The sequence below is a fragment of the Cebus imitator genome, unplaced genomic scaffold (genome assembly GCF_001604975.1).
Source record: "Cebus imitator isolate Cc_AM_T3 unplaced genomic scaffold, Cebus_imitator-1.0 Scaffold505, whole genome shotgun sequence".
Lineage (NCBI taxonomy): Eukaryota > Metazoa > Chordata > Mammalia > Primates > Cebidae > Cebus > Cebus imitator.
Window position 1 is genome coordinate 1245834 of NW_016107820.1, and position 22858 is coordinate 1268691.

At 39.7% G+C, this 22858-nt stretch overlaps 1 protein-coding gene across 6 annotated transcripts in view; it reads left to right on the forward strand.

Moving 5' to 3' along the window:
• AFF2 (AF4/FMR2 family member 2) overlaps nt 1-22858 on the forward strand; it is a 501797-nt gene that overhangs the window by 372289 nt on the left and 106650 nt on the right. For all 6 annotated transcript variants that reach the window (XM_017513842.2, XM_017513841.2, XM_017513843.2 and 3 more), the window contains one exon: nt 19892-19988. In XM_017513842.2, coding sequence (XP_017369331.1) covers nt 19892-19988 — 97 coding nt within the window. The remainder of the gene's footprint in view (nt 1-19891; nt 19989-22858) is intronic.

The window sequence follows — 22858 nt, forward strand, 5'->3', positions numbered from 1 at the left end:
CCCATTTCCTGAATTTCCCTTTTCTGAATGGCAGCAATCTTAACGATCCTCCAATTACAGTAGTGATCAGCTGCACAGTCTGTCCCATCCTAGGCAGTGGGAATTTGGGGGTGCTTTCCCCAGGAACCACTCTGGAGCTTCCTTCCACTCTTCTGCACTCTCTCAGAATAACATGGACTTAGGGAGCTGACTCAAGAGTCATCTGCATGCAGTCATTTTCAAATAACATTGTTACTGCAATTACCAAGTTGAGAAAAGCTTACTCAACCACTACTTGGGCAATTGATAAGGTAATGGAAAAAAAAAAAAAAAAAAACAGATTTACTTTTTTTATGTGAAGACAAAATGTTTGTAGGAAGCAGCTCCCACATTCTTTGTAAGTAGCTCTGCACTGTGGATTTTTTCAACATCTTTGACCAAGCCTGGCTTCTGACCATTTTGTTTTCCTTTTCTTTTTTAATTGTACTTTAAGTTCTGGGGTACATGTGCAGCTGTTGCAGGATTGCTGCATAGGCATTGCTGCCCATGCCATGATGGCTTGCTGTCTCCCTCCCCCCATCACCTACATCAGGCATTTCTCCCAGTGTTATCCCTCCCCAACCTCCCCACGCCCCAAAACACCCTAGACTGTGATGTTCCCCTCCCTGTGCCCATGTGTTCTCATTGTTCAATACCCACCTATGAAAGAGAACATGCAGTGTTTGATTTTCTGTTCTTGTGTCACTTTGCTGAGAATGATGGTTTCCAGATTATCCATGTTCCTACAAAGGACGGGAACTCATCTCTTTTTTATGCCTGTGTAGTATTCCACGGTGTATATGTGCCACATTTTCTTTATCCAGTCTATCATTGATGGGCATTTGGGTTGGTTCCAGGTCTTTGCTATTGTAAACAGTGCTACAATGAACATACGTGTGCATATGTCTTTATAATAGAACAATTTATAATCCTTTTGGCGTATAACCAGTCATGGAATTGCTGGATCAAGTGGAATTTCTATTTCTAGATCCTTGAGGAATCGCCACACTGTCTTCCACAATGTTTTTACACTCCCACCAACAGCATAAAAGTGGTCATATTTCTCCACATCCTATCCAGTATCTGTTGTCTCCCGGTTTTTTAATGATCTTCATTCTAACTGGTGTGAGGTGGTATCTCAATGTGGTTTTGATTTGTATTTCTCTAATGACCAGTGATGATGAGCATTTTTTGATATGTTTGTTGGCCTCGTAAATGTCCTCTTCTGAAAAGTGTCTCTTCATATATTTCACCCACTTTTGAATGGGTTTGTTTGTTTGTTCTTTGTAAGTCTGCTTTAGTTCTTTGTAGATTTTGGATATTAGCCCTTTCTCAGATGGGTAAATTGCAAAAGTTTTTTTCCCATTCTGTTGGTTGCTGGTTCACTCTGATGATTGCTTCTTTTGCTGTGCAGAAACTCTTCAGTTTATAATTAGATCTCATTTGTCTATTTTGGCTTTTGTTGTCAGTGCTTTTGGTGTTTTAGTCATGAAGTCCTTGCCTATGCCCTGAATGGTTTTGCCTAGGTTTTCTTCCAGGGTTTGTATGATGTTAGGTCTTACGTTTAAATCTTTAATCCATCTGAGTTAATTTTAGCATAAGGTGTCAGGAAGGGGTGCAGTTTCAGCTTTCTGCACATGGCTAGCCAGTTCTCCCAACACCATTTATTAAACAGGGGATCTTTTCCCCATTGCTTGTTTTTGTCAGGTTTGTCAAAGATCAGATGGTTGTAGATGTGTCACATTACTTCAGAGGCCTCTGTTCTGTTCCATTGGTCTACAAGTATTGATCGACTTATGACCTATGCAATGTACGACCATTCGACTTTACGACCACAATCACTAGCCATGACTGCTCTGCGTCTGGCAGCGCAAACATTGCCCAGCTGGGCGTATGACAGTGCGGACCAGCTTCCGGCAGCACTACCATCTCTGCGTGCATATAGCCTACTCAACTCATGACCAAATCGTGTTACGACTGGTCTGTCGGAACCAGTCATGGTCGTAAGTCGAGTACTAGCTGTATATCTCTGTTTCGGTACCGGTACCATGCTGTTTTGATTACTGTAGCCTTGTAGTATAGTTTGAAGTCAGGTAGCATGATGCCTCCAGCTTTGTTCTTTTTGCTTAGGATTGTCTTGGCTATGCCAGCTCTCTTTTGGTTCCATATGAAATTTAAAGTGGTTTTCCAGTTCTGTGAAGAAGGTCAATGGTAGCTTGATAGGGATAGCATTGAATCTCTAAATTACTTTGGGCAGTATGGCCATTTTCACAACGTTGATTCTTCCTAACCAGGAGCATGGAATGTTTTTCCATCTGTTTGTGTCCTCTCTTATTTCCTTGAGCAGTAGTTTATAGTTCTCCTCAAAGAGGTCCTTCATATCCTTTGTTAGTTGTATTCCTAGGTATTTTGTTCTCTTTGTAGCAACTGTGAATGGGAGTTCACTCATAATTTGGCTCTATGTTTGTCTGTTATTGGTGTATAGGAATGCCTGTGATTTCTGCACATTGATTTTGTATCCTGAGACTTTGCTGAAGTTGCTTATCAGCTTAAGGAGGTTTGGGCTGAGACAATGGGGTCTTCTAAATGTACAATTATGTCGTCTGCAAATAGAGACAATTTGACTTCCTTTTTTCCTAACTGAATATCCTTTATTTCTTTTTCTTGCCTGATTTCTCTGGCTAGAAATTCCAATACTATATTGAATAGGAATGGTGAGAAAGGGCACCCTTTTCTAGTGCCAGTTTTCAAAGGGAATGCCTCCAGTTTTTGCCCATTCAGTATAATATTGGCTGTGGGTTTGTCATAAATAACTTTTATTATTTTGAGATACGTTCCATCGACACCTAGTTTAAGAGTTTTTAGCATAAAGTGCTGTCGAATTTTGTCAAAGGCCTTCTCTGCATCTATTGAGATGATCATGTGGTTTTTGCCTTTGGTTCTGTTTATCTGATGTATTATGTTTATAGATTTACGTATGTTGAACCAGCCTTGCATTCCTGGGATGAAGCCTACTTGATCCTGATGGATAAGCTTTTTAATGTGCTATTGCGTTCGGTTTGCCAGTATTTTATTGAAGATTTTTGTGTTGATGTTCATCATGGATATAAGCCTTAAGTTTTCTTTTTCAGTTGTGTCTCTGCCAGGTTTTGGTATCAGGATGATGTTGGTCTCATAAAATGAGTAAGAGAGGATTCCCTCTTTTTGTATTGTTTGGAATGGTGTTAGAAGGAATGGTACCGGCTCCTCTTTGTACGTCTGGTAGAATTCGGCTGTAAACCCACCTGGACCTGGACTTTTTTTCATTGATAGGCTATTAATTGCTGCCTCAACTTCAGACCTTGTTACTGGTCTATTCAGGGATTCAGCTTCTTCCTGGTTTAGTCTTGGGAGGGTGTAAGTGTCCAGGAATTAATCCATTACTTTGTTAGCTCATTCCCTGGCTTTGTGGTGGGACATTATGCCAAGAGAACTCGCTGGAGACCAAGAGACATCAGGCGGTTGTCCCACACTTTCTTTCCACTAAATCACAGTTTTCTTCCAAGGGAAGGTGGCTATTGTGAAGCTGTCAAACTGAGGCACTTTAAATGGGCTGAAGTGAAGGTTCCTATTAACAATAGCAGCTATCTCTGTCAGATTCAAGCTCTGCAGACAGTTACAAGGCAATTTGGCCCTGATAGGTGGGCTATTAAAAATAACCAAAAGCAAAAAGAATGAGAGAGGAACATCCCTTTTACTTCCTGGTCTGAAAACCAAGGGGGCAACTGAATATTCCACACTTGGACCTAGCCTGCAGCTAGTGTGGCCTTCATAATCTCACAGGGACAAGACATATTCCCTGTCTGGGTGTTTTCCTTTAGCCAGGGCTGGAATGGAAGGTGGCAGTCGGGGAGACAGCAACAAAGTCCCTATCAGGTTCAAGGTGACCAAAGATTTCTGAATCTGATAATGATTGGAAACAGTGTCACTGGTAAGGGGAGTGTATATGGTGGGGGTGGGGTGATGATGCCCTCTGCATGAAAAAGAGCACTGTGGACAGTTTTACAGTGTCATATCTAAGACTGAGAAGGTTAGACTATAGACAACTAGAAGAGGAGTAAAGGGAAATGATCTCAGCTTAAGTGAGCCCCAAACTAAATTGGATTTTTGAGTTAACTTTTGCCTTACTGTAGGAGTTGCACACCAGTGCAGGGCCCTGATAGGAACCTGGCTACCTAATCTCTCATGTTAAGATTTGGAAAATAATTAGCCAGCGAAGGACCAGGCCTTGCACGGACTCAGCAGAGGAAAAACTGCTGCAACCCAGGCAGTCTGCACCTCTGACCAGCAAGAATGGACACCTTTTTCTCTCGTTGAAGTAGATTCAGAGCCCCATTTTACCTGTGCTTAATGAATTCATACATAATATGATCCTTACCCCAGCTTCTTCTGTAATCACTAAAATGTGAGCCTCCTTCCATCAGCCCTGACATCGTATTAGAGCAACTCATCCAAACTGGCAGACCACGTTAACCACATGCCTCCCTGTAGGTTTTATTGTTGGTGGGGGCAGGTGATTTGTACTGTTGAGAGGGACATTGCAAAGAGAGATTCCTTCTTTACTAACCTCAGGTTTGGAAATTCCGAAGTCGGAGAAGAGAAGAGTCTTTGCCCACAGGATCTTGGCTTGGTCCCCACCCCTTCCAGTCAGCTGTCTCTTTAATGTAATGCTTTGTCTCTTTTGGGAAAGACAAAGCCCTTTTCCCTTGGTGAGGCTTCTGCTGGTCGCATCAATTGCAGTTTTAATGTAGGAAAAAATACAGTGAGAAAGAGATTAGGCAGGAAAAAAATAGCTCTTTTTCTCTGTGTTTTTGTCCACAGATGTGTCTAGGAATGCATTGGAGACCTTCTGCCGTACTTCGTTATACAGGACAGTAAACAGAGTGGTTAGGGACATGAGCTTTGGCATCATGTGGATTGCCATACCAGCTCCCCCTTCTTCTTTTGGCCAGCTGTGAGACTTTAAAAAAACATAACAGCTGTATTTAGATGCATATAACATAAAATTTACCATTGTAATGTGTACAATTCAGTGTTTCCTAGTATATTCACAGAATTGTGAAATCATCACCACTATCTAATTCTAGAAAATTTTCATAACCCCAAAAGAATCTCTATAACATTAACAGTCACTCCCCTTGCCCCATCCCCCCAAGCCCTGGCAACAAGTCTGTTTCTGTCTTTACAGATTTGTCTGTTTTAGATGTTTCATATGAATGGAATCATGTGATATGTGGCCCTTGGTGACTTGTTTATTGCACTTAGCACATTATTTTCAAGGTTTATTCATGGTGTACCATGTGTCAGACTTTCTTCCTTCTTGAATAATCCTTCATTTCATGCATCTATCACATCATGTTTATCCATTCCATCAGTTCATTGACATCTGTGCTGTTTCTACTTTATGTCTATCCCCTGATGTCTAAGGATGTTGAGCATCTTTTCATCTGCCTATTGGTCATTTGTCTTTCTGTATCTGTCAGTCTGGGCTTCTGTAACAAGAATACCATAAGCTGGGTGGGTTAAACAAGAAACATTTGTTTCTCACATAAGTAACTGTTGTGAAGTCCATGATCAGGGTGCTAGTATGGTTGGGTTCTGCTAAAGACCCTCATCCTGATATACTCACATGGTAGAAAGAGAATGAAAGGAAACAAGCTCTCTTAGGTCACTTCTTAGAAGGGCACTAATCCCATCATGAATATTCAACCATTATGACCCAGTTACCTCCTAAAGACTCCACCTCCTAATACCATCACATTGGGGATTAGAGTTTCAACTCTGTATAACTTTGAAGGAGGAAGACACACAAGCATTCAGTCCATAGTGGTATCCTCTGTGGAAAAATGTCTATTCAGATCCTTTGCTCACTCTTTAATTGGGTTACTCATCATTTTGTTGTTGAGTTTCCAGAATTCCTTATAAATTCTGGATACTAGATCCTTATCAGATATATGACCCAGAAATATTTTCTCTCATGTTGTGTGCTGTCTTCTTAACTTTTCTAAGCCTGAATTTCCTCACTTGAACAGAGAAAATATAAGTACAACCTCCCAAATTTCTTGGAAGGAGTCAATGAAGCGATCCATTAGAGCACTTAGAGAAGTGAATGTCTGGTGCACATTAAGCTTACTTCAGTAAGTCTTAGTTATTATTAGTTAGTATTTGCTGACTTGGGTTTATTGTGAGACAGAGGCAAGGTGTAAGTCCTCAAGTCATAGTTGTACATCTGACAGGTATGATGTGAAAGGTTCAAAGTGCTTTGATTATACTAACATGTTATTCCTAGAATGATTGGAGCAATTTTATTTGAGAGACTACATTTTTTATCCTAAATAGATTTCCTAGTTCTAGATATTAAAGGCTAACTCTTGGCCAGTATTGTGCTCTGCTATTCTCCACCTATCTATATTTATAGTTCTTTCTGATTCTTTCTAAGTAACTAGTTACCTAGCTATCAAAAATGTGAGGCTATGAATAACAGGATAGAAATAGGCAAGTTCTGGGAAAGTATTCAGAATTGCCACCCTCTTGCCTGAAGCCAAATCAGGAAAGAATAGATATCCAATGTAATAAAATGTTCATCTACTGTATGTAATACCTACTCTCGTGTCTCTCTGTTGTTGCTTAAACTGCTTTCTTCAACCAGAGACCTGGTGATTTCCTCTACAGTGATTCTTTTAAGGCTGCTTCTAAATATATAGATATAAGAACCAGGTTCCTATTTGTCTTCATATCAGTAATAGTGGAAACAGTGGCATTTATCAAGTGCTCACAATGAGCTCTTTTCACATATTAATTCAGCTAATCTTTGCAACAACCCTGAAAAGTTGTCATCAATAGCCTCATTTTAGATGCCGAAAAAATGGCAACTCAGAGAGGTCAATTAGTTTGCCCAGATTTGTAAATGCAAGAGCACAGGCTGGACCCATAGTCTATCCAGCTCCCAACTCTTTGCTATTTCCTTTACGTATTGCCTAAGGATATTGAATTACAGAGCCTTTGATTGTTAGACACCTGTGTTATTTCTGTGTTTCAGAATTAGAAAGCCAGTCTCTTCTAATTCATTAATATATGGTAATACAGAACAGTTTACCGTAACCCACAAATATTGTGGGCATGTTGTTTGTTGACAGTGGCCCTCCCTTTTCTTGAGAATCCTCCTCTCTGGTTCAATTTTTCTTTAGGAGTCAGTGGGAGTGCTAAGATAATGGCCTTACATGTGTTCAGCAGGGTCACAGGATTAAGAAACACCCATAGTGTATTGGTGAGCCACAGAAAATTCATTTGCCCTAAGTTGCAATTTGGAGAGAGATGGCCAAAATGACTTAACATGATTGGCTTTCCACATCAATGTAATTGTGCCATGTGCTATAATTTATAGTGTAAACAAGTTTCCTGCAAAAGCTAAATAAATCATGCAACTCATTTAACATGCACAGAAGGAGCCGTTAAATTATTTCAGTCCCATTACTCAAAATGTTCAGAAAATTCCTCTGTATTAGAGCCAGTGTAGGATTGGCTCTGCAGCCAAGTGCATCAACATAAATGTTGAATTCTCAGAAGAAAATGCATGCCTCATACTGTTACTTAGGGAAAATATATGCCCAGACATTGTGGAGCCCCTTCTAAAACAATTTCATTTTGTTAAAACAGTAAGATCAAATTTTCAATCAGGTTATAAGGCATCTCTGCATTTATAAAGCTTGCAGACATTTGTGAATATCAATAAAAAGGTGATGTGTTTTTAAGGGATTCATAATTTATGAAACTTGGAAATGGAAACTGAGGCTTTTTATGTCATTTTCTTATTTTGTCTTTACCTACGTGGAAAGAATGCCTTGTGAAAGCCATATGTGATGCCTTAAAACTGTTTAAATTGGAGTAATTATCAGAACAAATGGTGTCATTGGATATTAGCCTATTTGTGTTCCTTCTGCCTACCCAATGAATCAACATTAATACATATTTTTAAAAACATTTGAAACATGGTCATCTGTAATTTCATTTTCATTTTAAGTATATGTTTAAAATTGATCTAACCTTCCATATGTACTAAAACATACCTTAGATTGATAGTTTTGGTTACATATTTGTTATGTAACTTCCATATCCTTCTCTAGTTAGCTGTTAAAGAGTGTGGATAAGGAATGTACATAACATTTTATTAAGTTTATTTTTGGCATCTATTGAGGTGATCATCTGGTTTTCATCATTTTATTTATTGATAATGGGTTATGGTCTACGAATAGACATTTCATTATCAAAATGTTTTAGCACTCCTGGAATATACTAGATTCATATTTTATGGTATGTAGTTCAGTTACATTTTATGTATATTTGAAATTTGAAGACTTTAAACAAGTTGATATAGTAATATTAAAAAGGTTCTCATTATACTAAAAACATGATCTACTTCTGTTTCTGGCATGCAAAAGCTATTTGTGGCAAAGATACAGTTATTTTCCTTCTTTCAATTTTTACTTTAACACGAGAACACATTTCTCTAGTTGCCTTGTTTCCAAATAAAATGACATCTGATGTGTCAGGATAATTCAAGCTGAACTATCTTGAGCCAATAATCACAGATGATAAAGATTGGGTGATTCCTATGTGCTAGGGGTTTGAAGTGATATATCGCATTTAATAGTTACAGCAATTCTGTAAGACACTCAGAAGTTCAAGGGATTTGGTCTGAGGTGATAACAGCTAGTGAGAGTCTGAACTTGGGTCCGACTTGTGTGTGACTACTGAGTACGGTAGCCTGCTCTATTGCTACACTGAGCTCTTTTTTTTTTTTTTGAGACGGAGTTTCACTCATGTTACCCAGGCTGGAGTGCAATGGCGCGATCTCGGCTCACCGCAACCTCCGCCTCCTGGGTTCAGGCAATTCTCCTGCCTCAGCCTCCTCAGTAGCTGGGATTACAGGCACGCGCCACCATGCCCAGCTAATTTTTTGTATTTTTAGTAGAGACGGTGTTTCACCATGTTGACCAGGATGGTCTCGATCTCTTGACCTCGTGATCCACCCGCCTCGGCCTTCCAAAGTGCTGGGATTACAGGCTTGAGCCACTGCGCCCGGCCTACACTGAGCTCTTAACCGTACTCAGTAGTCACACACAAGTCAATTAACATTGCAAAGTGGAAAGTTACTGGTCTCTACGGACTCTGAATATTTGCTAGTTCTTATGGATGTGTGCCCTTGGACCTGACATGTTACATGATAAGCTCTGGCTAGCTTAGCTTACATGCATCACCCATAACAGAGAAACAAGTCCATTAGCTATTGTTCTGTTTATGGTAATGATACTACCAGCCTTTGTTAGAATTTAAATGTAGGCAGCACATTCACAATGAGACATTAGTAAATGAGAGTTATGTTCAGCAAGTCACCGGGATCTGAAACTCACATCTTGTGAGAAATAGTTATCAACTGACAAGAATGTCTCATAGTGTAGGGGAACAGTTTTACCATGGCACCCTGGAGACCTTCAGGTATCCAAATAGGCCACATAAGCAGAGGCTTAAACCACAGCTAATCTGAGCCTTCGTGGAACACCCAGTAATCCTCCCAGAACAAGAGAGGAAAAGAAGATCGTCAGATGTACTTCAAGGCCATCTTCCACTCACCTCCATATCTCCTTTGGGATGCTTTTATGAGACAGTTTCCCATCACCTCCCAGGTTCTGTTGAGTTTTCTGTCCTGCCCTCCACAGAATAGAACTCTAGCTATACGACTGCTAAGCCGAAGTCTAAAATTGACTCCTCAACCACAGTGTGTCCTGTAATTTGGTCTCAGTCATCTGGTCTCTTTTGTTTTGGTTGGTATCCTCCTTTTTGGTGTGTGGGACAATAGTCGGGGATCAGCTGGCACCTTTGGTAATTCTTCTTTTATTTCAAGCCTAGTTTAGTAAGTACTAAACTATCTGTATCTAAAAGTGGATCTGTATCTTTATTGGTTGAATTAGCCAGGCCTTAGCCTTGACCTTGCCCTGTCTTGTATGTGTGTGTAACAGGTGGTACTCATATTCATCTGCTGGAATGCTCACAGGACTCCTGGGCTACATGTGCCCATGAAGATCTCTCCAGCTCTACAGAATTAAAATACTGTCAATATGGGTTAGAAAGCAATCTACTTCTTACCCTAACCTAGAGTGTGGAGAGTGATTTTGATGCAGCCAAAAGAGCTGAGCATATAAATCAGGTGGGATTTTTATAAGTAACTGAGCAACAATGCTGTCAAAATTTTAGTTGGGCCTACATAGTCAGGCTTGAATATTTTGCTTAAACAATCTGAAATAAAATGTGAATTCTTTATGCACCAGCAAAAGGGAAATCCTATATGCTGTGTCAGTTCAGGTAGTTAGACCTTCTTGACAGCCTTTCTCTGGAAATGGGTTTGAAAAATGGTTTAAAGCATTCCAAGCTAAAGTGTTCTGTTATCAGCAACTGAGAATTTGCCATGCATCACATAGGACTAAGAATTGGTCCTTGTCCCCATTGAGTTTAATGTAAGACACAATGGATGTCAGCAGGTATGAGTTGTAGTGTACTTAACAGCGACTTAATATTTTAGTTGTTTTGTAGAGTTTCCTTAGAGAGATATTAATGGACCAACTCCATAAAGGAGTTACTTCCTTAATCCTTTGACAATCAGGAGCTGATGTGAAGAGATGGGTAATGAAGTACCCTTTGTGATTGTACTTTGGAGGTAACCACAGGGGTTTCTTATATCTAATCTGCTGTAGCTGCTCTAAGAAGCTAAAGGGAGACTGGGAGGGACAACTCCAAAAGAAAGCCTTCTTGGCAAGAATTCTGCCTTTCCTCACCACTTGAGTATGGAAGCCAACCAGTGACTGGGTCTGTCTTTAAAGAGAAATGCTGAGGACTAGAGAGTCTTCTGCCTGACAGAAAGAGGTCTAGCATAGGTCCTCACTCGCCATCTGAGCCTTATCAAAATTAAGAGACATTCGATAGAGAGGCAGCCTAGTGTGAGGGATGGCTTTGATGTCTGGTGGAATTCCTGATTTAAATTCAGTGTTCTCAGACGACCTTGAATGTTAGGATCATCAGTGTCCAAATTCAGTTGACTCTAATTCTGAAATGTCTCTAGAATCTGGTCTCCACTATCTTCACTGTCTGTGCCCTGACCCAGACCACCAACCTGTGTTACCTGGAGTACTATGATGACGGTCTAACTGGTTTCCTTGCTGCCTCCTTCTTTCAGCCAATCTATATTCTTTACTTCCTGCAATCTCACCCACAAATACCAAGCATAGCAAATGGTCTTGAATGAATTGCTATTGCTCCACTTGGATGACTTTCCATGTCACCTAGTATGACTCAAAGGAAATTATTTCAAGAGGACTTGCACCGCCCTACCAAAGAGCAGAACATCAGCTATCAGGATCCATGCTTGACTTTTTTTTAAAGATAAAAGATTCTGTGTTCTCCTTTGGAATTATCCCAGCATTTGTTTTCAGGCCCAGGTTAGTCTACTGAGTTATGGTCTTCTCTGGGGAAATTCACTCTTAGATGTTTTAACACACATACTTCTAAAAAATGTTCGATACAAGAGTGTTTTGTTGTGTGTAACATTTTCTTGAAAGCCGTCTGAATTCTATTAGGCACTTTGTCATTTGCATGATACCTTGAGTTCCCACGTTGGGAGGAAATTATATAACTCAGAGAAATATACCAAGAAAATGAAAATCAAATCCAAAATAATGACAGTGGAGCAGAAAATTGGTATTGTGCTGAATTTATGTGATCAATCCTAAGGAATTCCAGGGTTGAAGAGGTGACAATTTGATTCAAGTCAATAGTCATATACACCAGCGTTCACAATATTAGCTTTGGCTTTTGTATGCAATATAGATGTAAATTCATATGTACCACATATGTGTCCAGACAAAAGGATAGTTACTCTACTTTTCTCCTACTGTTGTTTATGAACTCAGCACTCTAACCTGTCAGACTATGTGGTACTTTCTGAATCTCTGAGATACATATTATTTTTATTCCCATTGCATAGAAGAGAAAACTGAGGTATGGAGAGGGTAAGTAAATTAAGCTCAGGTTCTCTCAAATCATATGCAATATCCATGAAGCCTCAACCATCTCCATGAAATGAGGAATATTAACTAGATAAGTTGTTTTTATGCATTGTTCCTGCAAATCCCTAGGAGTTAACAAAACAAACTACTTTAATCTTATTTGAGGTGTCTTGTAAGGTTTCATTTGACTACCCAAGAAAACATTTTTTGAGTTTGAGAGTTTGCAAATTGTTGACTTAAAGCAAGGGTCAGCAAACTTTATTTTGATAGAGACCTAGGTAATAAATATTTCAAGCCTTTCTTTGGTAGCAGCTACTCCACCTGGCCATAGCAGCACTAAAGCAGCCATGGATGCGATATAATGAATAGGAGTGGCTGTAGTCCAACAACACTTTATTTATGGCTAATGAAATCTAAGTTCCATACAAAATTTTTTGTGTCATGAAATATTATACAACAAAAAAAAAAAAAAAAAAAAAAAGCTGTTCTAAAATCATAAGCAGTACAGAAACAGAGGAAGGCTGCTTTGGGCTGAGGCCTTTAGTTGGCCAATCCCTGGACTAGATGGTCCTAAGGAAACTCCTAGTTCTCACACTAAGGAGCCCAATTAATCTTATGAAATACCTATTTTCTGAACCCTCTGGAAGGCCATAAGCTACAGAAGACAATCTTTATCAGGCCCACATGCCCATGGCAGGGTTCATGTTTAGATCCTGCCTGTGGGCACGGTGGTTGACACTGAGCCATGGGTCCTCACCTGATAGATCCTGGAGATTTGTTCCTAAAGAGTATAATACAGATTTTCAAACTCGTTGTCACTGCCACAGCCCTCAGACAAGAATTTTGTAGGATTCTCAGTCAGGTGGTGGCCAATGAATCAGAAACTTTTCTTTTTATTATTATACTTTAAGTTCTGGGGTACATGTGCAGAACCTGCAGGTTTGTTACATAGGTATACACGTACCATGGTAGTTTGCTGCATCCATCCCCCCATCACCTACATTAGGTATTTCTCTTAACGCTAGCCCTCCCCAATCCCCCCACATCCTGTGCTATCCCTCCCCTAGCCCCCCAACCCCTGACAGGCCCCAGTGTGTAATATTCCCCTCCCTGTGTCCATGTGTTCTCATTGTTCAACTCTCACCTACGAGTGAGAACATGCACTCTTTGGTTTTCTGTCCCTGTGTTAGTTTGCTGAGGATGATGGTTTCCAGTTTCATCTGTGTCCCTGCAAAGGACATGAAATCATTCTTTTTTATGGCTGCATAGTATTCCGTAATGTATACGTGCCATATTTTCTTTATCCAGCCTATCACTGATGGGCATTTGGGTTGGTTCCAAGTCTTCACTATTGTAAACAGTGCCACAATAAACATACATGTGCATGTGTCTTTATAATTGAATGTTTTATAATCCTTTGGGTATATATCTTAGCAATAGGATTGCTGGGTCAAATGGTATTTTTAGTTCTAGATACTCGAGGAATTGCCACACTGTCTTCCACAATGGTTGAACTAATTTATACTCCCACCAACAGTGTAAAAGCATTCCTATTTCTCCACATCCTCTCCAGCATCTGTTGTCTTCTGATTTTTAATGATTGCCATTCCAATATACCATGGAATACTATGCAGCCATAAAAAGGATGAGTTCATGTCCTTTGCAAGGACATGGATAAAGCTAGAAACCATCATTCTCAGAAAACTAACACAAAAACAGAAAACCAAACACTTAATGTTCTCACTCATAAGGGGGTGTTGAACAATGAGAACATATGAACACAGGAGGGGAGCATCACACACTGGGGCCTGTCAGGTGGTGGAGGGGCTAGAGGAGGGATAGCAGGGGGGTTGGTGAATTGGGGAAGGCTAACATTAGGAAAAATACCTAATGTAGATGATGGGGGGGGTGAATGCAGCAAACCACCATGGCACGTGTATACCTATGTAACAAACCTGCATGTTCTGTACCTGTACCCAGAACTTAAAGTATAATAATTTTAAAAAAGAAAAAAATAGTTTCTGATTCAATGGCCACCACCTCACTCAGAATCCTGCAAAATCAGAAACCATTAAGTTAAAACCTTGGGAAAATGAAATGTAACTCCTCCTAAGCAGGGGTGGGGGAAGCCTGAGGACCTTTACTGCAGGGGAGCAGAATGAATTCTCTGAAAAATATCACCTCCTCTTCCTTATCGCCTGCCTTCCTAACAACAACTGATTCAGTGCTATAGAGACTACAAAGCACTAGATAAGAAAATATATAATTCCCTGAGTAATTCTAAACCAGTCATGTTTTATTTCTTTCAGCTTACTTTATAAAGAGGAAGTGCACTTTAAGGAGTCAAGAGGGCTAAGTTACTATTCTAGAAGAGGGACCACAGTAAGACTCTGCCTGATGAGAAGGTGCAAGCCCTCTCTGGGCTGTGTTATTATCATCAAAGTCAACTGTGTCATTCATTTGTGCCATTCGAAACTTACTCTGATTGCCATGAACTCTGGGGTATTTAGAAAGACAGTGATAATTTAAACCAGTAACTAGAAGACCCCAAACTCATTGGGCCAGAAGTTATAGCTCTGTGTTTTAGTTAAGAGCTCAAAATGTCAGTGAATGGCCCCCTCCCTCTCTGCATGACAGAGGTGGCAACACTGGTTCCATCTTCAGCACCATTGCAAGTCTAGTCCCTGAGTGTGGACTATAGGGAACAAGACTCCAGATGCAACGTAGAAGGTACAAGAAAGCACATGGTAACTCTTAAATGGCAGATCATTCTCACAATTAAAGGTACTGAACAATAGAAAGGTATTGCTAGCTACCTATCAGAGAAAACATGTGTAACCATATCTTAGGGATGTTGAGGTTCTCTCCACTAGGAGACACAGTGACATGGTGAAAGAGATAGCACTCACAAGTACTTTCAACTGGAAGAGTACATCTGAGAATCAGTCATCAGCATTGCAGCTAGCACCATACATACCTTGAAGCTGGGATCTAGCCAGTGTCAAGTGCTGCTCTCTGCCAAGAGGAACACCATTTTGTAGTTCACAAGGCACTGGGTAGGCTTGCAAGCCCTGAGAACAACTCAGTGGTCCCAACGGTTGTTTCTGAACAAGGATTTTGGATCAACTAGCAGCCTATTATGCCCAGTCTTATACACAAACTTCAGAGCCAGATGTGTGTAGGAACAGCCTCCTGAGAGTGACAGGCCCAAAGACATGGTGCTCAAGGTGAACACAACTTCTAGTGGGGGTCACCCTTGATTCATTTCCCTGGATCCGCAGGTAGCTTCCCAGGTATAAGGATTAGAACATCGGGGTCACTCATTTATTTCTGAACTCTCACTTGTTACTGTCTGGATGTTTCCTCTTGCAACTGGCTTTCAAAATTTCTGGGATATTTTAAGCACTCCAAGAGAATCTAAGGAAACCCAAAACAGAGCTGATGGGTTTAGGCCATTTCTAGAAGAGGAAACCAAAGCCCTGAAACTTTCCAAACTCTTTAATAGTCTTTGAACCTCTCCTTATTTGGTCAAGGGTTTCCAATGATGTGTGGGGCCTGATATTTATGCCAGCCTCTGGGTAACCACCTCACCTTTTAAAAATTATTCTTCCCACCTCTAGAAATTTCTCTGCCAATAATAATAACAATAGCAATAGTAACTAAGATGAAAGTGATAGCTGGTAGCTATATTGACTCCTTGGCAATTTATATAAACTGTATTTTCTATTTCTAGAAACTGTACAGAGTAGGTATTATTAGTGCCCATTTTAACATATACAAAATTGAGATTTAAAGGATCTTATTTGCTGGATCAAAAAAACAAATCCATTAGGATTCCTGTGTTTGAACTCAGGTCTGTTTGGCTCTCTAAATCTTGCACTTATGTCCATGCTGACTCAACCAAGGGCTTCTTCCTACAGCCTTCTATAATAATGTTTCAAGCCCTCTATTTTTTCCTCTTCAAAATCACCTAAGCATTCCACTATGTAAATCGGCAAAGTTTTTGGAGAGTGATCTTATGATTTTATGGTTATGATTCGCATGGGGCCTGTCATGTCATAGTGCACTAGAATGTTTCAATGCAAAGAACCCTTGGAGGCCACTAGCTTCAGCTTGAAGCTCAGGAAACCAAGGGCAATGATCCTCTTTTGGTCCATTCTATCTCATCCAAATTTCACTATCTGAGCTTTTATAGGATCATCTCCTCAGGGCAAGAACTTGGTTTTTTTGGTCACAGTTTTATAGATTATTCTCTGTCTTAATGCTACAAATAATAGGTTATAGTAAAAATGAAAAACAGCATTTTTGCACCAAGATGAACATTGTGGATGACTAGACCCTGAACAAACAACCAGCTTCACTAAGGAGGTCTAATTGGTTCTGTTTTCATGTAATTGAAAAGTTGAAGAACAATGTCTGGTTTTTAAGATCACACACACAGGCATACATTTATATGGGCATTTTTTTTCACATTTTTGTGATAGCCAATGTGTGATGAATTTGTCTATGGAATTATAACCTCATGAAAAGAGATTACCATTTTTCTGCTCAGACGACCTTAACTGCAATGGGTGTGAATGGTGCTGCTATAATAATTAAATCTAAAATCTTTCATAATCCTACGCTTTCCCTAGAGTAATGTTCAGCATTAGCCAAGGATGAAAATGCAAACAAGTACATGTATATTCAATAATAAAGCTTAATAGGTCAGGGAAGAAGTAGAATGAAATGAATGCCTAGTGCCTCCAGAGATAAGTAATAGTAATTTCCCTTCCTAGTTACTTCTTTTACTTCTGTTTACTGGAACTTTAATATATGCATCAGATTTTCCATTGTTAACAGCCGAATCCATACCAAGCTTGTTGCATGGTGGGGGCAGGGGAAGGTAGTTTAATGTCAATCGCTGTGTAGATTGGGTGCCTATTTCCAGAACTGTACATTTGAGGACATTTCATCTGCATGTTAAAATCATATAATGTTGATTGGAGAGTAAAATAACTGCTGAGTTCAGACCTCTGTGTTCTGACTCTGGGTACGCTAGTTCTACCTGAAGGAGAGAAACCTGAAGACCATAAGCCCATTTCTACATCTGGCCTTGAGATGCCCTTAGACATTTCCCAAGTCATCATGGATTACCTTCAGATTGTTCAGAAAATTCAAAGGAGAGGGGCAAAGGCACACAGAGACTTCTGTTTCTGATTACTTGTTAATAGTGCTAATGAAGTCCATTATTTCCAACTGAGTTATCTTTCCAGACATAATGGTGCCCCACATTATTAGTTCTGTGCTTTCATAAAGCACTTTCACATGCATTACCTCCTGTTATGCTCACCACCATCCTTCTGTGACAAAAAAGTATTATCCCATTGAACAGATGAGGGACACAGATGTACCTCAGAGCTGGTGGATTACCCCAGATATTGCAGTTTATGACTAGCCAGCAGTTGAATCCAATTATTTAGACTCCATGATAATATGTTTTGTGAGATTTTTGTTGTTGCCATCAATTTTATTGAATATACCATCTTTTATAAGTTGTACCCTCTAGGAAAACCTTGTATACTCCCAATTCTGGATGGAGATAATCTAGGTTCTATGTTTGCCTCCATGATTTCTTGCTGTGTGTGTATGTGAGCAAACACCTTAACTTTTCTAAACCTCAGAGTCCCCACCTGAAAAATGCAGCTGTGACACCATCTCTTTCATGGATTTATTGTGAGGACCAAATTCCATGCTGCTGGGCAAATAGCACTTTCTCTGTCTCAGAGCATTGACCACCTAAATGCAGGAATTATTTCCCATTTCTTTTGTTGATTACTTGAATATAAATTAACACATAGACATTCCCTAGATATATGAGATGCACACACACACACACACACACACACACGGAAAGTAAAGCCATTTATAATAACAAGCATAGGTAGTTTTTAAATATTTGAGTTCTATAGCTTATGAAAATGATACAGTCTTCATTTCCCACAATGCGTTGTAATGAATTATTTGTTCAGAGTCATAAGCCTGCAACTGCAAAAGAAATACCAAGATATATTTTTCTCCTTCTCTAAGATCTTCAACACATCCTTTAGTCTCTTAAAGGACAGTCATAAATCCTGCAAATTTAGTTTATCCGAAAGCAACTCTAACAGTTGTCCTTCCCACCAATCATCCTTTATATCAGTCTTTGGTTTGCAGACTTCAGTGTACACATTCTAGTATTATGTGGCTGAGCATTCAAGTGGGGGAGTTGTGCTTTTTTTGGAGAGTTATTGGATACCCACTCTGCCCTGAATCTCTTTTCAATATTTGAACATAACCTCTAAAGTAACTTTTCCCCTATTTATCAAATAATAGAAGCTTTCTCTTTCCTTCTGGCTTCTCTTCTGGAAAAACACCCAGGTGGGATTACAGAGGTGGAAATTTTGGGAGTGGCTCTAGCACTATTAATAGCTGTGTGACCTTGAGCAAGCAATTCACCTCTCTGAATTTTTCCTTCCTTCTCTGCAAAATGAGACCAATATACTCTAACTCTATCATTTCTGAGAAGGTGCTGTGAAGCACAGTAAGGTGAAAATGCAGCACCCTCTGCCCACATGGGATTTAGGGACTTGCGGGTAGACATTCAGTGGAAAGCTGTGCTGTGATCCAGCTGGAGCTGAGGGTTGGGCAGAGGAAAAAAATATTCTTCCTGAGATAGGGATTCTTTCTAGAAAGCTTTTGTAGAGGAAGTGGGATCACTGGGCTACGAAGGATAAATAGGATTTCCAGAGTTGAGAAAGAGAATTCTAACCCTGGAGCTGAGACTGATGTAGAGCCTAGATGCAAGAAAGAGCAATGTATGTGTAGGAAATGGTAATTGGTCCAGAGAGCCTGAGGCTGCCCCCTCTTGAAGCCTAAGGATGAGGCATAAAGTTGTATTTAATAAATAAAAATATGAACACCAATAGGTCTTTGAAGACAGTGTAGCTGGAATTTTAAGATAATAAGCTACTCTTCCTGCTGTAGCTCACACTTGGAGATAGAGGGGATGCCACTGGTATTAATATCCCCATAGAAACAAATGACTCTGTGGCTCCATAAACAATTTTGAAAGTGCTGGTTCATCACCGAAATCCAGACCACTCATTTTTCAGGTGCCTTGCCTTAGGAGAGAAAGATTTCTTATCCACATCATGGGCTTACATCTCTCAGATCAAATTTTACAGGAAGAGATCGGTCATATATCAGAAGGTTAATGACTAGTCATTCCTCTCCCAGGTATTTTGTGGCCACCTAGCTACCCAGCAGCAGAGGGCACTGAAAGGCAGTGCAGGTTCACTGTGCCTTTTACCTCTGTCATCCAGAGAGGCCCAGCAGGCTTCGGCAATAGTCTCTAGAGCTAGGGACTGTTATGCCCCTCTTCTTTCATGGGAGACTCCAAGCACCTTGTCCTGTAGAAATCCAATGCCACATCCCACCTACACAGTGATTGATCAGTAAATTTATTGCACTTTTAGTAATAAAAATGTATAGAATCCAGTCATCTCTGGGGATGCTGAAATAGTATTTTCCCCTTGATTTAGGGGAAGGTAGAGAGGGAAGATGTGTGCAGAGTATGACATAAATATAAGAGCTCAAATATCTAATTAGCTGAAACAATCTTGGTTCCCTCTACACCTTTGAAGGATTTGCAGCTGTCAGATTGTAGCTTCAGTATTTTATTCTCATTGCAAGATGTATCCGAGGATGATTTAGAAAATATGCTTTCTAACTCAAACATGACTCTGATCTCTTTGTAGGATGCTTGAGGATGACCTGAAGCTGAGCAGTGATGAAGATGACCTTGAGCCTGTGAAGACCTTGACTACTCAGTGCACTGCCACTGAACTCTACCAGGTAAGGAGAGCTTATGGCTTTGTTTTGGGACTAAGCAGGGAGCAGGAGGAACTGGAACAGCTTTGACATGCTCTGACATGCACAAACTTTCCTATGCTTTATCTCTGGGCTTTGGAGAGAGGGAAGGAAGCAAAGATGAGCATAGTGTTCTGGAACAAGTCAAATCAGCTCAACTTACATTAAAGCTGTAGTAAGGAGATACAGAGCTCTTTAAAACTGCTTTCAGCCCCCTCACATCTCTCTCTCTTTTCCATACACAAATGCTGGTCATTCGTAAGCAATAGAGATTTTCTTGCCCTCTCTTGGACTACTTAATGTCTTGGGTGACATATAACTTTTGTTTGGTGACTCCGGCGTGAGGTTTCTAGCCCATACCCATTAACTTACATATAAATGTGATGCTTCATTCACCTTTCCCAGATGCACTGTTCCAGAATGCAGCTGAGAATCAATATGCAACATCTTGCCACTTAAATGAACCCTCAGGCAAAAGACATTCGGCAAAAACTTGCTGCTGCCCTTGTCTCCTTCTATTCCACATTTTAAGCATTTACAGTGATTTACCACCAAATGAGATGGCAGAAATGTGTGTTTTCAGCATTTCATTGAGACTGCTGGACTTTATGATTTGAAAAGGCCAAGTATCATTTATGACTCATGAGAATGGCAACCTACTGTGTGATGTCAATGATGCTTGCGCATTTTCTCTTTGAGAGAGAACTGTCTCGAATGTGGGGTCCTTTTGGGTGTGCTTGTCACCTCAAATGAGGAATGCAGAAGGATTGCCTTTTTTGAATCCTGTATCTGACCAAGGTCTTCCTACAGTGAAGCCTGCTACAAGAAGTCTGCTACATCATAAAACTAAGACTGTTTAAAGGAATGCATATGAACTGGTATTTCAAGAGAGTTAACAAACATGGAATTTAATGTTCATTAAACAGTTCATGAGGAAGAGCCTGCAAAGAAAAGCTTAGAAAAAATTCTCAAGGCTCACCTACTCTATTCTCACCCACAGTTGTGTATCACTTTATAACTTCTACCATTCTGGTATACTTTAAAAATCAAATGCATCTTCAAAGTTATGTGGCCAAAAGTTTCATCTACTTTACTTTCTCCATTTTCTTGTGCTTGAATTTTAATAATGTATTAAAAAAATGCATCTTTGCAAGTTTAGTGCTTTATCAAGATCAACCACAGGGTAAGTGCAGACTACACAGTGCTGGCCTAAGCCAATTTCACAACTGTTTCCCAGCGGCTTGTTGTATATTTACTGAATGCAGGCTGTCTCTCTCTTACTTGAGTTGGGCTTCATAGCAAATGTGAAATGCACACTTAATTTCCAAAAACAACATTTCTGCTTCCCACATTTAATATGCCAATGACAGGAGCATCATATTTATAAGTAAAAGAAAAAGAAAAACATTCTAGGATCATTGATTTTGACTGATAGAAATTTACTTTTTAATGGAAATATTTAAAGTAGAAATCAATAGTAATTGAAAGTAGAGTTTGCACATTGACGTCCTCCTTACATAATTATATGAATGTAATCTGCTTTTTAATTTATAAAGTTATTTTCTGTACTTATCTTAAAATTGGCAAAGGGTCTCTTGGCCTGAACCATCTGGGTTTTAGGGTGTACTCATTGACTTTTTGTAAGTGCCAAGACTCTCAGATGATCAGGATTGGTGGGTTTGAACTTTTTTATGACATGCTATCCCTAGTCATGGTGCCCTCCTCAAAAAGGCTTAGGTTCTCAGTAAAAGTTGATGAGGAGATTGAACTGGGGTCTCTAAGTTGAGGCAATATGACAACTTATTCCCTCTAGTTGAGCCCTAGGAGCCAGATGTAGGCACAAGGTTATAAACATTTACAAATGCACCCTCCTTGTAGAGTTTGAAGACTAGTTACAAGGCCTGGAAGGGTATAGACAAAAAGAGAATGCTTGTGCAGTAGTGGCTGCAGCAATAGCAGCAGTGTTTGCAGAGCTCTGCCTTTAGGATGCATAATGTCCTTTTGCAAAAATAAATGGGTTAGAATAATTTTCTTTTTTATTGTGGCAAAATTCACATAACATGATAGTCAACATTTTAAAGTGTACAATTCTGTGACACTTCATATATTCACAAAGTTGTGCATCCATCATCAGTTCCAGAATTTTTCATCACTCTAAGTGGAAACTCCAGACCCATTAAACAGTTACTCCCCATTTTCCCCTCCCCCTAAGCCCTGACAACTATTAATCGACTTTTTGTCTCTATGAATTTGTCTATTTTATATCAGTGGACTCCTACAATATGCAACCTCTTTTGTCCGGCTTCCTGCACTCACCATAATGTTTTCTTGGTTCTTCCATGTCGTATATCAGCACTTCATTTTGTTTTATGGCTAAGTAGCATTGTATTGTATGAATAAACCACATTTTCTTTTATCCACTCATCATTTGATGGACAGTTTGATTGTTTCCAACTTTTGGCTAGTGTGAGTAGTGCTACTATGAAGAATTTGTGTACAAGTTTCACATGGTTATGTTTTCTTTCTGGTATGTACCTAGAAGTGGAATTGATAAAGCACATGGTAATTCTACAGTTAACTTATAGAGGAATCACCAACATCATTTTCTTTTAGATAATATAGTGCCATGTAGCACTTATGTTTATTGTGGCACTGTTCACAATAGCAAAGACTTTGAACCAACCCAAATGTCCATCAGTGATAGACTGGATAAAGAAAACATGGCATATATACACCATGGAATACTACACAGCCATTAAAAGGATGAGTTCATGTCCTTTGCAGGGACACAGATGAAGCTGGAAACCATCATTCTCAGCAAACTAACACAAGAACAGAAAACCAAACACCACATT